This window comes from Lonchura striata, chromosome 12 (genome assembly GCF_050655825.1).
Source record: "Lonchura striata isolate lonStrDom1 chromosome 12, ASM5065582v1, whole genome shotgun sequence".
NCBI classification, from domain to species: domain Eukaryota; kingdom Metazoa; phylum Chordata; class Aves; order Passeriformes; family Estrildidae; genus Lonchura; species Lonchura striata.
In genome coordinates this window covers 14,106,624-14,123,106 of record NC_140714.1, presented here as the reverse complement: position 1 = coordinate 14,123,106, position 16,483 = coordinate 14,106,624, and the positions used below count along the sequence as shown (strand labels likewise).

General features: G+C 39.0%; 1 protein-coding gene across 2 annotated transcripts in view; it reads right to left on the bottom strand.

Moving 5' to 3' along the window:
- Positions 1-9,941: 9,941 nt before the first annotated feature.
- The window catches only part of DCP1A (decapping mRNA 1A), a 31,796-nt gene continuing 25,254 nt past the window's right edge, over positions 9,942-16,483 (bottom strand). For both annotated transcript variants that reach the window (XM_021533133.4, XM_021533144.4), the window contains 2 exons: positions 15,339-15,557; positions 9,942-13,877 (listed from right to left, as the gene is read on the bottom strand). In XM_021533133.4, the coding sequence (XP_021388808.2) occupies positions 13,797-13,877; positions 15,339-15,557 (300 nt within the window). In that variant the 3' untranslated portion in view covers positions 9,942-13,796. The remainder of the gene's footprint in view (positions 13,878-15,338; positions 15,558-16,483) is intronic.

Sequence of the window (16,483 nt, the reverse complement as noted above, 5' to 3'; positions counted from 1 at the left end):
ACCGGGGCCGAGCGCTGGGGCGGAGGAGGAGGAGGGGAGAGGAGCGAGGGGGCGGAGAGAGGAGCGGCGGGCTCCCTCCATCCTCCTCCCTCCCTCCCTCCCTCCCTGCTGCCGCCCGCGGCCGGGCCGGGCCCGCTCTGCGCTCGGCGCTCGGCGCTCGGCGCGGCCCCGCCCGCGGCGCCATTTCCGCGGCAGCCGCGCTCCCCGCTCGGGGAATCACGGCAGCGGGGCGCTGCAAGGGAGCTCTGGGGACCACCAGTGCAACCCCCTGCCGAGGCAGGGGCACCCGGGGCAGGTGGGTTTGGAATGTCTGCAGGGAGGGGCGCTCCAGCCTCCCCTGGGCAGCTGCTCCACCGCTCTGCCCCCTCAACGTAAAGAAGTTCTCTCATATTGAGGTAGAATTTCGTGTGGTTTAGTTTTGGCCGTTGCTCCTGTCCTGTTGCTGGGCACCACTGAAAGGCATTTGGCACCATCCTCTTGGCCCCTGTCTTTGAGATGTTTATATGCATTAATGAGGTCCCCTCAGTCTTCCCCAGAATAAACAGGCCCAGCTCCCACAGTCTCTCCCCATAAGAGATGTTCCAGATCCCTCATCTACAGTGGAGGCCTCCACTGTACCGCTCCAGCAGTGCCGTGTCTGTCTTGTGTGAGGAGCCAGAACTGGATAGAGAACTCCAGATGTGCCCCACCTGGGCCGAGTAGAGGGGCAGGATCACCTCCCTCAACATGTTTGATTCTACCCCTGCTCCATAAAGCTGTTGGTCTCCACCCCAGTCGGTTCCTGTGTCTAAAAGAATGTTACAGTATCCCACATCTCAACAGTAGCCTGCTTCTTCCACACAGGTGAAACAGTAGCAGATTTGCCCCGTGTGGCTTCCTGTCAGGATATCATTCATATTTCCATAACATGTTATAAAATTTGATGAACACAGAGACTTTTGCATAAAATATTGACTTCACCAGCCATCAATCAGCCAATACATTTTCTCTAGCAATTCTGAACACTATGACATTAATGCTAGACTTAAATAGGCAAGGAAAATATTTATATTTGTTCTAGAAAGCTCAAGCAGCACTAGAAGTCACAATCTAGAAACAACCAAAAAAAGGCTAATCAGACAACAATGACAAAACAATAGTAGTGCTAGGTTGAAGGTTGGAATTGACAACCTAAAAGGTATCTTCCAATGGTGATGATTCTATCACTCTAAGATACCTCAGATCTTGCTCATTCAACCTGGTATTCCTGCACTGCACTTTTGTATTTCAGTGTTCTGTCCAGTGATAGTTTGTCCTATAAACTGTGTTATATTGATTTAAAAATATCCTAGTTACATGTAGTGAACTAATGCTATCATCATCATGTACTTCCAGAAGACACTGAACCATTCCCATTAAAAACCTTAAACCTTCACCTTCAGGGCTCTGCAGACTTTGGGTTTCAGAAACAAAGGAAACCACCTCTATCCACAGAGGATTCAGCCATGCTCACTTGGCAAACTGCCAGTAGGAAGTAGCATGTGAAACTCTTAGCAAGGTACAATAAAAGGTTTTTCCATAAACTAACCAATTGATTAGAAAAATAAAAGCAGACAACACTCCCTTAGCTTAACTGTTTTGTTAAGTGTTTCATCAGCTGTCTTCTTGAAAATCCTTTTAATAAAGATCTTCAGAAGAAAAACTAGACTGGAAATAGGCCAGGAAGGATAAAACATAGCCAAACAACCAGACTTGACAGTAGCAAAGTGCAGAGGTTGTTCTGGAGAGCACACTATTCAAAGGTTAACTTCTGCAACTGCCTCTTGCTCTGCTCCAGTCTATATTTGACCTTCAAATAATAGGGTAGGGTAGGCCTACTACCTGTGGTGGGGGTTTTTTGTGTGGTTTTTTTTTTTCTTTCTGCAGAACCACTTACCAAAATCTTATCACTTCAGTAATACACTTTGAAATTATATGGACAATAAAATCAGGATACGGTAGAACCTGATGAGAATCACACAAGCCTTGGTTTAAATTTAGGAACTCCGAAGACATGGGTCGTAATGCCAAGAGCTTTCAGTGGCAGAGCAGAGGGCCAAGAAATGGGGGTATTAATGCACTTTCATTGTGCCGGTTTCCTCTCACGGTACAGAAAGACACCTTGTAGACCTTGTAAGCCACTATGTTTAAACAGCAGCTTGGAAATTAAGTAACACATGATAGCTAGAAAGTAGCTACTTGTGCAGGAAGTCATACCAAAGAGATCCTAGCTGAGGAAACAGAAACAGGGCTGCCAGACACAGTGGAGACAATCAACAGCCATTCTTAACAGCAGTTTCCCCACAATATTCCTGTTAAAATCCACTTTGGTACAACGAGATAGGGACTCCTTTTGTCCTCCTGGAGCTCTGATGCCCAAAGGAATATTGTCAGTAGGGGAATATGAAAGATCTCAAGAGTTACAAGTAACATCTATGAGAAATGCTGATTTTTTTTCTATTTTGCAGATTTTAAACTATAAAATCTACCCTAACTGTTGGTGAGGTAACAGTAAATTCGAACCTAAGTTCCTTGTATAAGATCCTTAACTGAACCTTATATATGCTACACACCAGCAAATATCTTGCTCGGGATCTTCTTGTGCCATTGCCTCAAATAGGCCTAAAATCAAATTAACGTTGTAGAGTGAGGGTGACCAACTTCTCTGAGCATGTTGCACAACTTTTCCTCTTCTCCTCTGTCCATTCCTGCATCCTTTCAACAGCCTGTCAGCCTTCTCAAGGCAACGGCACACTTGATTGTGTCTGCAGTCATATGGTCAGAAGGTAAGACTAAGGCAGCTTGAGCCAGCATTTTGGATCAAGTTTCCTGCTTGTTCCTTGCTCACTGTGCTCTGCCTTTCTCTGCTGAGCAGTCCCAGAGCTCGTGAACTGGATTCATTTCAAATAAAGATGAAACAGAAGTTTCTGTCTGAGAAAGCAGCTAATTCATCCCATCTGTTAATGAGTATTCAGTTCAACAGGACAGACAAAAGCCAGTGTGGAGCAGAATTCAAAGTCCCTTATAGTGCAGATGGGGAGTCCTCAGCACTTTGTCATGTGCTCTACAGACCTGCTCCACTGGAATCTCCTACCTGCTGCTGTAGTCAAAGGCACAGAACCATTTTAGCAGCACAGCAACATTTATTATCTTGAGCTCTGTCCCATGCTCATGGATTTGAGAGCAGTTGTTAAAATACTGGCTGCACTGAGGAAGGGAATTACACTTTCTATCACCCCTGCCATTTAAAACTGTTCTTTAGACAGATGTTGACATTTGGCTTGACCATCATCTCACTGACATGGAGTTATCTATGTCAGCTGAGTGAGGTTAAGCAGGATAGTTTGGTCTTCTCTAATCTGTGGTTTAGAAGAGGTGCATAAAGTAAATTCTTCAAATGAGGCCAAGTGTAAGTGAAATCATGTTCATGACGCCAAACTCCACAATGTTTTGTATTGACCAAAGATACATTAAGAAAACATGGCTGTGTGTCCAATTTCAGCTCCATAAAAAAAAAAAAAAATTCAACAAACTTTATAAATACATTTGCACCAGGAAACTAAAAGCTTATTTTAGAGATATGGCTACTTCATCTTTCTGGATGGCTGGTAGTATTTACAAACAAAGGAGAAAAATATCAAAATAGAAGCAGGTACCATGAAAACAATGAAGTAATTTCTACATTAAGTTTTTGCTTCCAACAGGTTAATTTACTCCCTATTTCCTCTCTACACAGTGTGATTAAGAGGTGAGCATTGCTAGGCTGTTACTGTTCTTCTCTGCATAAATCATTGATAGTTGCAAAGTGAAATGACAGTCAACTAAAATGGAGTTCAGTGGCTCCCCACTCCTTTGGCATTGTCCTTTGTTTTCTCACAAAATTCTTTTAAATATAAATGGCCAGATCATAGCCTTGCTCTTGCCTTTGCTGGCCCAGGCTGATTCCATTCTTTGGCTGAAGAGTAAGGCCTGTGGTCAAGTTTCTGTGATCACAGTGGTGATGTGCTCTTGAATTGCCTTGTATGGCTCCCTCACAAACTGTCCCAAGTGTACTGGCAACAGCAACCTTAGCAAGTGCCTTCTCTGGCTGGACATGCGGTGCTGTCTTGTTCCCCTCCTGTAAGAAAATAAGGGGGATGATCTGGATCAGTCCAGTATTACTACAGCTCACAACTTCTTTTGTTTCTTCTATTGTTATCTGAATGATAAAAAGAATTTAAGATAGACTAAGCTTAGACAATGTCACTGGGAGATCACTGCCCACAACTCCCCTTCAGTTCCCTGAATCCTTGTGCTGCATCACCGAGTGCCTATTGTGTTTTTAAAACAGCAGCTCAAGCATTCACAGGATGAAATTCCACCTTCTGTCTGTGCCTCCACTTTGATCTACTGAAGAGGCATGTTATTTCTGCAACTCTGACCAAGGGTGATGGACTGTAAAGCAATCGCTGAAGTCATGGTATACATTGCATGCAACGGTCAACACTGCTTCCACATTCCTTGGACTTGCCTCTGAAACCACATACAATGTGATGAAACCAAGGATGCAAATGTATGGACAAACAGCCTTGGTTCAGAACATACAATCACATCTCATTAGCTTCATATGAAGTACTAGACTAGACAGCTTATTAAATACATACACAGGATAACTGGATTTTTCATCCCTTCGTTTACGTTTTGGTGTCAGGACATTATGTGCAGCAGAAGCATGAAAGCTCAGCTATGACTGACATTTGCTGAGATACTGCAAAAATGCATTGCTGACATAAGTACATGCAACCCTGTTTACCAGAGCAGAAGCTGCATGTACTCAGCACTGCTCGAATTCAGGCCAGTTAGCTACCATGGGGCTTCGTGCCCAATTTTGCCTTAAAACCTGTTCTCAAAAGATTGCCAAATCCAAGTGTAGTAAGAGCTCATCACTACAGAATCCAAACAGTGGTGAGTAAAGAAAACACATGGAGGCGTGGGAGGAGGCCAGCAGGCTGTGCAATTGCAGTTTGAGTATTCTATGGATTCCAAACTAAACTGGAATTACCAGTCACTGCTGTCCTGGATTGTAACCTTGCTAGTCCTGAACACAGGGTTTAATTTCATTTGCAAAGTAGCTTAAAAAAGAGAAGTGGAATTCCACTCACTGTGGAACTGTGGTGGAATTCCAATCATTGTAGTCTGATGGATGGGAATGCAGTACATTGTCAGACCAAATATGGTGCTGCAAATTTTCCAGAGGCTCAGTCCTTACTGTCACATCTCACTCAAATTCTATTCCTTCATCAGTGATAGCAAGTGGTTTTAGATAAGCACAAGCGCACACTCAAGTAAACACCCTGTGAAAAGAATATTCAGCAGGCTGTGAAATAATGATCAGCTCTGCAGTTCCGTTGGAGCATGAAAAACACTCTGAACATCCTTTAGTTGCCATAGAACAGCAGTTTGTGCCACACAGACTAAAACACCTATAACCAGCAACCTGGAAAATGCAGGGTTCTTGTGCAGCGCCTGATGCAGAAACATCCAGAAAGGAAATCCATCATCCTTTGAAGTCTGTAACAGCAAGATGCAAGGACAAGATACATACAAACAGAATAGATTCATAGTTCAACTCAACTAAAACCTTCTCCTCAGCTGACAAAATTGTCTGCAAAAGGAAAAATGTGCATGGAAAGCTTCATAAAAGAACAGACCATTTTTGAGTTACACACAGGCAAATGTTGAATCAAAACAATTTCAAACCATAGTAATTTTTATATTGCCTCTAAATAAAAATGCCATTTACTAAAAAAAAACCAAAACAAACCCAACCCAAAAATTGCAGTTTTCAAAATATTATGACAGGTTTATGATACATGAAAAATGTTCAGATTAAACCAAATAACTTGAGACAAGTCTTACACAGTGAGACTTTTTTATGTCTATCTAACATTTAGCCTGCCAGAGAAAAACCACAGCATTGTATGTCTCGCACAGTTAAAAGGAACTCACAGTGATTTGGTTTGGGCTGTTAGATGATATTTAGGGAAGTATTTCTGCTAGCAGTGCAAGAAAATTACAGTATTTAAATCAAAGTTTGAAATGCTAATATTACAGTATTTGGGGGTATTTGGATTGGTTTACTATGACCAGTTAAAGATACTATTTACAAAACTATTTAAATTTATAACCTGACTTTTCACTTGTTGCAATTTCTTCAAATTATGTTATAATGAAATACTTATGTAGTTGGAGTTTGAGGCCTTTGCCTGCATCTATGCTTGAAAGGCCTACTGAATACATAGATGTTCCAGTTACTTCACCATTCTTGTTTTCTCTATTTGATTCTTGACTCAATTTCTATGACAACCTTCAAACAAGCTCAGAAGTTATTAATCTCTTTGGTCTTTGTTTAAATTTATATCTGTATTCAGATGTGACAAGATTGAAAGGATAAAGATATCGATGATAGCTCATGTGAAGTGAAATCTGCCAAAGAGCAACACTTTCACAGGGTGCACATTTAGAAAGAAGGTGTAAGAGAGCTGCAATGCCCAAATAAAGCAGGACTTATTTGTGCTGTAATGCATGGGAGAGAAAGTGAAAAAAATCCTCTTCAGCCTGACCTCTGCAACACAACAGGGTTTGACTATTCCTTTGAAAGAACAGCTGCATTAGAAGCCCTTTGAGAAGGAAATCATTCAAGAATGGATGAAAGGGATTGATGCCAGAGCATTCTCTCATTTTGTACCACCTGCACATTCTTCCACATGCAAAACCAGTGATTTCAGTGAGACATAGAACAGATTGTTTAGCTCATCTTCAGTAATAACATTATTTAGCTGCTAATGAATTTAAGGAAAAAGAAAAAAGAAAAAACCTCTGATGTCTGTAGCTGTGCTGCTACAATTACATCACCAGTAATTGTAAGAAATTATATGTACTGCATGGAAACAGGTATAGGAGCAGTAATAAGATCAGGCTTTTTTTATCTAAAATCATGTTCCAGATAAAGCTACCTCACAGGAGTAGGATCAGGCACTACAGACTCTGAGACCACATTACTTTCACACATGTCTGTTATGTTAGCAGTTTCCCTCAGAGAGCTGTCTTAATATCTGAAGAATAATTGTTTATTTTGAAACCCTTATTAAAAGTACTGCACTAAAAGTACTGTGTTTCTAACCAAACCTTTGAGTCTTCTGTAAAAGCTTCTGTTGTGGCAGGATTTTCCTACTAAACCATGGAAAAGTAGAGCTCTCTCTTTATAATGGGCACCCTGTGCCTTCCATCCTGAAGATCACATCAGGAGCAGGGCTTGCTGTAAACCACAACAGACTCTGTACACATCCAGACCCTGCAGGCTTCAACTGCACTCCTGTACCTCAATTCTTCTGGGGAGTTTAAGAAGACAGAAGCTTCCTTTGCATCAGTTTTGTTACATGGGACAGCTGTGTCCCCAGAGGACAGACTTGGATTTGTTTGATGCTCAGAACGTAAACCAGAGAAGGCATTCAGCATCACCCATAAATCTCAAACCTGCTAAGCCTCCCTGATCCCTCTTCCAAACCACAAGAAGAACAAGCAGGATGTGCAAGTCATATGCTGTCTAAATTAAGACCAACATAGAGCTTTGTTTACAGGAGCCAGGCTGGGTGATCTTTGCTCTGTAGATGCTCTTAAAAGCTTCATAACTTATTTATGAGGAGAAAAGAAGTAAAACTTGTGCATTTACATCACAGCCCTGCGTGTTTCCAATAAAGGCCTAAGGGCAAGTACTTTCATTTCAGCCAGCATATAAAGCTTATTCATTTGTGGTTTTATTTCCCAAGGTTGATTTTGTAAAATGAACCTGCTGAATTTTAAAGAATGGATTCTGGTAGAAATATTTTTAAAGATCTGTTTAAAATGAAAGATAAAAGCCAATGAGGTACAAGCAGCCTTGTTCTGTGTAGCAAATTTTAAACTGTAATGGGAGGCCATTAAGCAAAGACAAAAATTAGGTACTGCTGTGATCAGTCAACTCCATTGTGCTACCTCATTTTAACCAGAGGTTAAAATCCCCACAGCAGACCTGAAGAATTAGAGCAAGGAAATCATGCCTACCCAGTTATTTTCTGAACACGCCCTGAAATACTCTGCATTCTTATAGGCAATCTGCATTTGAGCTTTGAGAATACCTAAAAACATGCAGCAGTACAGAAACAAAACTGTAACTTAAATTCCTCTGTGCTTCAGGAAATACTTTCACAGGCCATACTTTCCCCTCTACAATATCCCCTTTCATATTTATATGAATGCTTTTGCTTCCCTTGTTTTCTTCTCAGGACTCTTCTATTCAATTGTCCTTTCCCTCTTGTTTTATTGCCAGTGCTCTTTCAAAAATGCAGCAACTGATAAAAATCTCTCTTCACTGCCCTCTTTTCTCAATGCTTTTTGAGCCTGATTAGGAATGTCTTATGAAAAAATTGTTGCATAACTCACAAGGATGAGCTTTACAGTTCATGGCTGTATTTTAAGTTACAGGTCTATCACAGAAGTTTAAATTCTAAATTAGTAGGTCAGGTTAAAAAAGAAATCCCCAAATTAAAATCTAGAAGATGGAAAAAAGCTGATTCACACCTGAAGTTGTGTGAAGAAATTCCACTCCTGGGCACTGGAAATATCTTTTGATGACATACATTATAATTTCTAGTATTTTGATTAGAAAACTAAAATGAAGAGAAATTTACCTCAGCCATAATAAAGACTATTTAGTAACCTGAAGGCATCCTATTAACAAATGAAAAAAACCCTGTATGAATGACAGGTTTCTTACTCTATACTGCCTTCTATAGTGAGAAAAAACTGTAGTTGAACCCTTACCAAACACGAGTCCACTAACTTCAATTAATTTGGCCCACAGACATGAGCTACAGCTTGTTGTTATTTCATTCTGCAAGCCTGTAAATGAAATTTGAATTTTAGACAATGAACTTTAGGAAGTCTAATGCCTATTCCCTGATTCCACCCACTACATATCACCATCGTAGTAGGGATTGGCTTAATTCTGTCATACACTTCCAAAAAACACAACTGTAGAGCACACAAGATCAACTGTACAGTGCCTGGTTTAGCTGGAGCTACACAGAGAAATTCAGAAATACTACCTTATTCCCAAACTAAAGGGGAGCACTTTATGTGAGTAACAGGGAAGAGGAATACCTGGACCAGAGAAGACAAACAGATTAATGGCACTGAGAATGAGAAAAAATATTCTTGATATTGACCAGGCAGGCAACACACCTAATAGAGAATTTAGATCTAGATTTCAGAATTACAAAGTTTGATTCTAAGCAGTTTTCCACTTTTTTTTTTTTCCAAGTATGTTGCAGTAAATCCAAGACTTCTGTACCTGTTATGTATGGCAGTCTTCTATTAGAAGAATCTGCTTCTGAACATTGTACAGGCATCACTCCAATATGAATTATCAGGGCAACAAATGCCATTCTCTAGTGATGATGTCAATCAGATATGGCAGGAGGACAACTGCAATTTCCAATGCCTTGGATCAAAGACAAACATCATACTGAGAATCAAATGCCTTATCTAGATGGCTGAACGGGGACACCATAAAAAAGTGATATAGAAAGGCACCAAACCCAGAGCTGTACTTACAAACCAGTGAAAGTACAATTGCATTTCTTAATGTGATAGGAAACTTACCTGTTTATCAAATTCAAAACACAAGGCTGCTGACAGCAGCAGAGGGCCTTGTAGAAGCTGTTCCCCACTGCCCTTCAAGCAGTCAGGTTGCATTTTCTAGTTGGACAAATGCAATTTGGTTCTATCCCCGAATGGAGTAAAGGAATTTGAGTTTTTCCCCTGGAAAATATTAACCCTAAATAAAACTTGAACCTTCCAGTAGGATAACAGAACTAACAGAAATAAAAGGAAACATCACAAGATTTTAGGAGGTACTGAAACATTTGTTTTGAAGTTTTATTACAAAAATATATTTGCAAACATACAAAATTTTGGATGAAAAAAATGCTCATTCTTAAACATTTATGCAATAACTTAATAACTGCAAACATACATAGGTGCTATAAAACCCACACCATACCAAAAACGTTAATGATGCAGTATCTACATTTTTTGACTTACAATTATTCAGGTTTCCAGAAATCTTTCCTTGAAGCCCCCCCTTCCCCATGGTCTTCATATTGAAAGAACATGCAAATGGCTACAACTGGTGCATATGCAGAAGTGATAAAACTCAGAAATTACTAAAAGCACATAATGCACATAAAAGAACCTAACTAACCATATGCCCATGCACTGAATAGATAAAAATAAATACACCACCAAATCAGAGATACTGCAATTTTTCCAAGTTGAAGTGAAAGGAAGATATTGCATCTTAACATTTTTGTTACATTGCCAGACAAACATGAGGTGATACATATTGCACACATTCCTCTTGTTAAGATATGCTGCACAAAGCAACCCAAATACCTGGCAAAAAGATGGCTGATTTGCTTAGAATACTTTTAAAAACCAAGAAGTCCCAAATCAAAGTTTGTTTTCCAAAACATTGCAGAAATTCTATCAGTGACTACACATGGCATAATGGATTTCAGAAATAAATCAAAATGAAGCAAATAGAAATGCAAGCAAAAATGATACATCCAGCAGCGAGTGTTTAAATATTGAGTATTTATACACAGAATTACACATTTTATATTAAATCAGGATTAATCACTTGAATTTTTTTATCACTCATTCTGCAAACCTTGTTTAATTTGGAAAGATATTCTCCTTCTAAAGTTAATAACTGTTAGGCACCTTTCATATAAACTTTGCATTGTTAAATAACAGATAAAGTCTAACTACAAAACTGAGAATTTTGATTTTCCTGAACAATTCAGCATATGTAGGTTTTAAAACTGTCTTTGATTAGGGAAAAAGAAAAATCCAAACTCAAACCTAAAGTAACCTAATGTGAGCCACAAAAAACATGCTTAGGTAATAATTTGAGGAGTGTAGTCTGAACAAATAATCTTTTGATTCCCAGAAAGAACAGATAAAATCCCCATTAAGCCATCAATTAAAAAAAAAAACCCAAACAACTTTCAAATGGTCACAATAATTTTCTGCGATGCCTCAAGGTAACTTGCTACATACTGGTTATCCCTACATGCAGATAACACGAATCAAGCACTTCAACAAGTTGGTAATTTCAAACTTACATAAAAATTTAAAAAAGGGAAAAGGTTTTTAAATACAGAGTTCACATTAAAAAAAACCAAACCAGCTTTTACACTGTAATTAAGCTTGTGTTTTACAACAAGCTTTTAATTAAAGGAATGGATCTGTTAGAGCCATTCCCTGTCACACCTCTGCACTGGGGGGTTCCTGTGTGTGCTGGCCCCACGCAGAGGTTGGAACAAACACATGCACTTGTTCAAGGTGTAAAGTTTGCTGTGGACACTATGATTTCAACTCTGGTTCTCTGCCAGTTGATTTGGAAAGTCTGGGCAGGGAAGTAAACTATCAACCTGTTCCTACCAGGACACTACAAAACCAAAGTGAAGTAAGGCTCTGACAACTGCTTGTTTCCAGCTGCACAGGAACCCTCACAAGTTAAGGATATCTAAAGTGTTATTACTTTTGTATATGGCTGAAGAACTCAAAATACAACTCCTTCCTATCATTTCTTACAGATCTTTTGATAAGAGTGTATTTAGCAAACACTAAATGCACTATCAGCTTCCAACATTTCTGTTCTTACAAACCTTTATCAAATCTTTCATTGAAGAAAACAGAAGCTGTCCATGAGAAGTGAGAACTTACAGACTCCATGTTTGCTAAATCTAGGTAAGAGCAACCCTCTGCTTGGCTTAGACTGTCCATTTTTGTTCACAGGAACTGCTCCCTGGTTTGTACCTGTCAGTGAAACTTTTCCTAAAAAGCTCAACATAAAATCACTTTAGTTCATGAATCTAACTTGAGTCTCACTGTTTATGTGCATACACAGTATTGTAACTCCAGAATTTATGGAAGAAGCTCCTATCTCCCTTTAGAGGTCTGAGTTTGTATTGCTCAATTCAAATGCTACCATTAAATCAAATACATTTCTTGATGAATGCACATTAGCATCTTTCCCTGAATCTTGAACATTTTGCTAACAATATACTATATATATTTTAATTGGAAACACTGAACTCAAAGGCTGAGAAGAGCTTTTCAGAAGGCAGGTAGTGCTAAACAAAATATATTTTCCACTAAAAAGCTAAGAAAAAAAACCTAAAATAGTTCAAATACATAAAAATATTTGAAGGTATGTAATTATTTATCGTATCTAAAACATCCTGATTTGTGAACAAGTCACAATTAAAGCTCAATTACTAGTTTCCAATGAAATGGCCATGCACCTTGACTATGTCAGCATTAACTAATCCTTAAGAGATCTGTACTTACATATATGTTGTAAGGAGCCAAACAGTATTTTTCTTCATATTTCAACAGTGCTTGAAGGAAAAGAATGAAGCAGTGCATCACAACTCACTACAGATTATCTCTTTACTCAATAACCCAACACTTTTCTATGGAAAAAGCATCTTTTAAAACTACTATTGCTGGAAAAGGTTGGGACCTGAACTCAGATTAATTACCTTTGAATGCCTTTAAGAAATAAATACCCAAAGGTAAACCAATACAGCAGCATAAGGAAGTATAATTAAAAATTTTCTGATTTCAAATGGGAAAGTACCCAGTTAAATTCTTAGTGAATAGTGACTTACTAAATTACATATACAAAGCAGTAACATTTTAGTTAGATAAACTTCAGACTATGAAGTGTACACTAATTATTTGGGGAGAGGGCAACAGAAGAAAAGCATGCATTTGTTTCCCATCTGCATAGTTTCCAACACTGCAGTTACAACACAACTGAGGAGTGAAAGCCAACTATAGTGTGGTCCATCCTTAAGCTAAAAGAGAACAAAATGTTTAAATTTTTTCAGACACTGCTGAACAGGAAGAGGGTCTTCCAGTGGTGGTCTCCTAACTATGAATTTAAAATGAGAACTTCAATGTGCAACTCCATTGTTGCTTTAAAGAAAAGTACAATTACTGAAGATTTTGCATATTTCAAATTCTGCCTTTTTAGAGAAAACGGCCTTACTTACTTGGGTGTTTTATGTCAGTAACACAGAAACAAGTATATTAATGAAATATTGGAAGGATGAATTCACATGCATTAGCTAGAGACTGCCAGTGTATTGAGCTGATCACATTTTTAGACCTTTTGTTAAAGATTTAGCTCCAATGGCCTGGCTTCCAGACCCTTTCCCTCCCAGCACCTGCCAACTTAATCACAAAGCATTTTGCTCTCATTTTCCTTAGTCCTTCAAACTGGAACTAGGTTCCCACAACTGAATTTGGTTCTGGTGTGCTGTAGTGTATTATACTGTGCATTTGCTGGTTGAAATAGTTTTGAGTCTGTAATCCTTGAACAGTGAATACAGCCAGGAATGAGAGCCAGAGCAAACATTTGCACATTCACTTAATGCTAATGAGAGCTCAAATGCAACTTAAGTCCCTCCCCAATAAAAAAAAAGGTTTGCTGGTGATGATCACAGTGAAAACCTAGATCATTCTGAGAATGTTACTTTCATAAGTATTTAAGGAATAATCTTTCCTAACAGGTTCAAACTCAAGACATTGAAAACTAAATATTCTTTTACAAAAATATTAGTTTTATAGATGAGGCATAATTGTTTCTAAAATGAACATATTTTAAGTAGATTCAGCTTCCATTATAGCTTAATGTTGTCTGTACTCTTGGTGAGGACTTGCAAGTAGACCTCATGGATAGTGCTGAGAAAATGGGAATCATTCTGCAGGAAAAACAGAAACACATTAGAAACATCAGTGAAAATATGTGAAAAAAGGCTTAATTTAATGTCACTTTAGTTTTGATACGGATTCCTTGCAGCTGGTAAGGGAAGGAGCTGCATGCCTGCACAAAAGGTGCTTTTGGAACACACACAGGCTGTGAACCATGAAGCTGGGCAGCAGCTGAAGGCATCACCAGCCACTCTGGATGCTCAGACAAACAGACAGGGGTCACTGTGTCAGCCTGGCCACATTTGGCTTCCCTTCAGAGTCCAAACCATAGTCTAAGGCACAAAGAATCCCATTCTGTGTACAGGCTCTCAAATCAAATCTGCCCAAGTGTCAGATGTGATGTTTTTTGTCTGGCAGACCAGCCCAAATGGGAATGCAAAGAATTCCCAAGTCAAAGCATGGAAGTTAATTGGTTTAATTGATGGACAAGATTTACAGATATTTATTGAGTCTAACTCCTTCAAACAAGTTACAAAACTGGTATCTAATCAGTTAGCTTGAGAGTGTAATGGTGTCTTGACAAGATCTAAACAGCAATTGGTATCCTGCTTAGAGTGCTGTGTGAGTACTCCCATGCTGCAGGATATGCCTATTTCAGTCTTCATTCAGCTCTGTCTCTGTAAAGACTGGAGACAAATATCCCTGTCAGATCCCTCAAATCACCACTCACAATATTAGCAGGTGAGCTCAGTTCCAAGATTAGTTTAAGTCTTTAATTAGAAAACCTAGAACAGTACAACAGTAGAAGAAAAGGTTATGTAAAATGGAACAGATAAATCAGGCAACCTAATTGATGGGATCTGGTAATGACCTTTTTGGTCCTAACAACTTGATCACTGGGAAGATACTGTTTTTTATTTTAGACTTGCATTTTGGGTATAAGATCTACTAACACCAGCACAAAGTGAGCAAGAGAATCCTGAGCTAAGAAATAACTGTTTTGTCATTCATGGCAACTTCACCATGACATTAGAGGTCAAAATCATCTTAATGCACAGCTGCTCCCAACACCACAGATTTAATTAAACAGAACTTTTAGTCCCTAAAAATAGCAGAGATAAAACTTTGCAATTTCCATTTCAAAGAAACTCACTAAAAGTAAAGATGAGGAAAGGTTCTAGGGAACTGAAAACAGGAAATCTTTCCTTGAAGATGTGGAACACTTAAAAAGATAGCAAAATCAACTCCCACCCCATACCAGCTTTTACTACTGCAAGTTACCCCTCACTTGTCTACAAATTCATATGGATGTGAAAGGACACATCAACCAAAAGCAGCAAGCTGTGCCATACTCCGTACAGTGTGGGGGAATCTGCCCCTTCAACAGAAAAGAACATATTTTGTAATTTTTCAGGGCAAAAGGAGTTACAGGGGTACAGAATTTTGTCAGTGCTGCCTTCTGTGCTTGGAACCCCATCCCTCAGAAACTCTGAGCTCTGTATAGACACTACCTTTATTAGATGTATCAGTGCTTCTTGAAGCTGAGACCTACTGAGAACAGTAGGTGGTGTGGTCTGAATTTCTGTTGTTCCAAGTGTTAAAGGCGAAGAAGAACTGGCTTTGTTCTCCACTTCAGTAGCTTTTGTAGCTGATTGCTGAAACACACTTGGAGACAAGAGCACTGAAGGCGTTACTGTCGTTGTGGCTGTAACAAACTGTGGAGGTGCAACCTGTAAAAGAACAGAAAATTAATAAGTACTGTGTTCAGTAAGAATGAATGATGTTGTAAAGTCTGGAGAGATAAGCATAAAGAAAACGAAATAAATTTCAGCCACAATTATTCAGTCAGATATTGCAGAATAGCTGCTCTTAACTAATATCTACCTATGAAGAATAGTGTAAGTACCAATAGTACTTCTCATTTTCAAAGCTGAAGAATAGCAGCCTTGAACATTCTTGTATGCAGACTCCTTTCCTACTCATGTGGTTGCTACCTTCCAGAATTTGTAGAACATAACACATACAATGAAAGTTGAGCTTTTCACCTAAGTAACCAAAGGAGCCTGTAAACTGTTTTGCAAAGTATTTTCTGTCAGTGTTTTCAGAAAGACCAGTTGTACTTCCTGCACCCCACTTCTGTGGTCTCCCACAGATACTTTACTTCAAATTTGAAGTGCATCTCAAACATATTTAAAGAAACTGCTGAATTATAATTAAAGCATTGGAGTACACTGAAATATTCTCATTCTGTTTTCCTTTGGGGGGGATGCAAGATGGAAATATTTTGAGGACCATCTTCCCACCTCATTGTTTCACAGGTCTGTCTCCATTTTGTTACAAAAATACACATACTGCCTTTACCACTTCTTTTAAACATAAATTGCACATTTATAGGACTATTACATTTGCATCAATTGGACACAAATAAATGTCCCCTTTGAGTAACTTTGATATCTCCTGATAACTGCAATTGTTACTCAGGCAGATAATCTGTGTCTTGCTCAGGCTTCCAGGATGACCAACATGGTAAAAAAAAAAAAAAAAAAAAAAAAAAAAAAAAAAAAGCCAATCTCACTCCAAAGAAAAGCAACACTAAATGTGATTTGATATGTCAGCAGAAAGAGTTCCCCTTGGATAAGCAACAACCTTCAGAGGA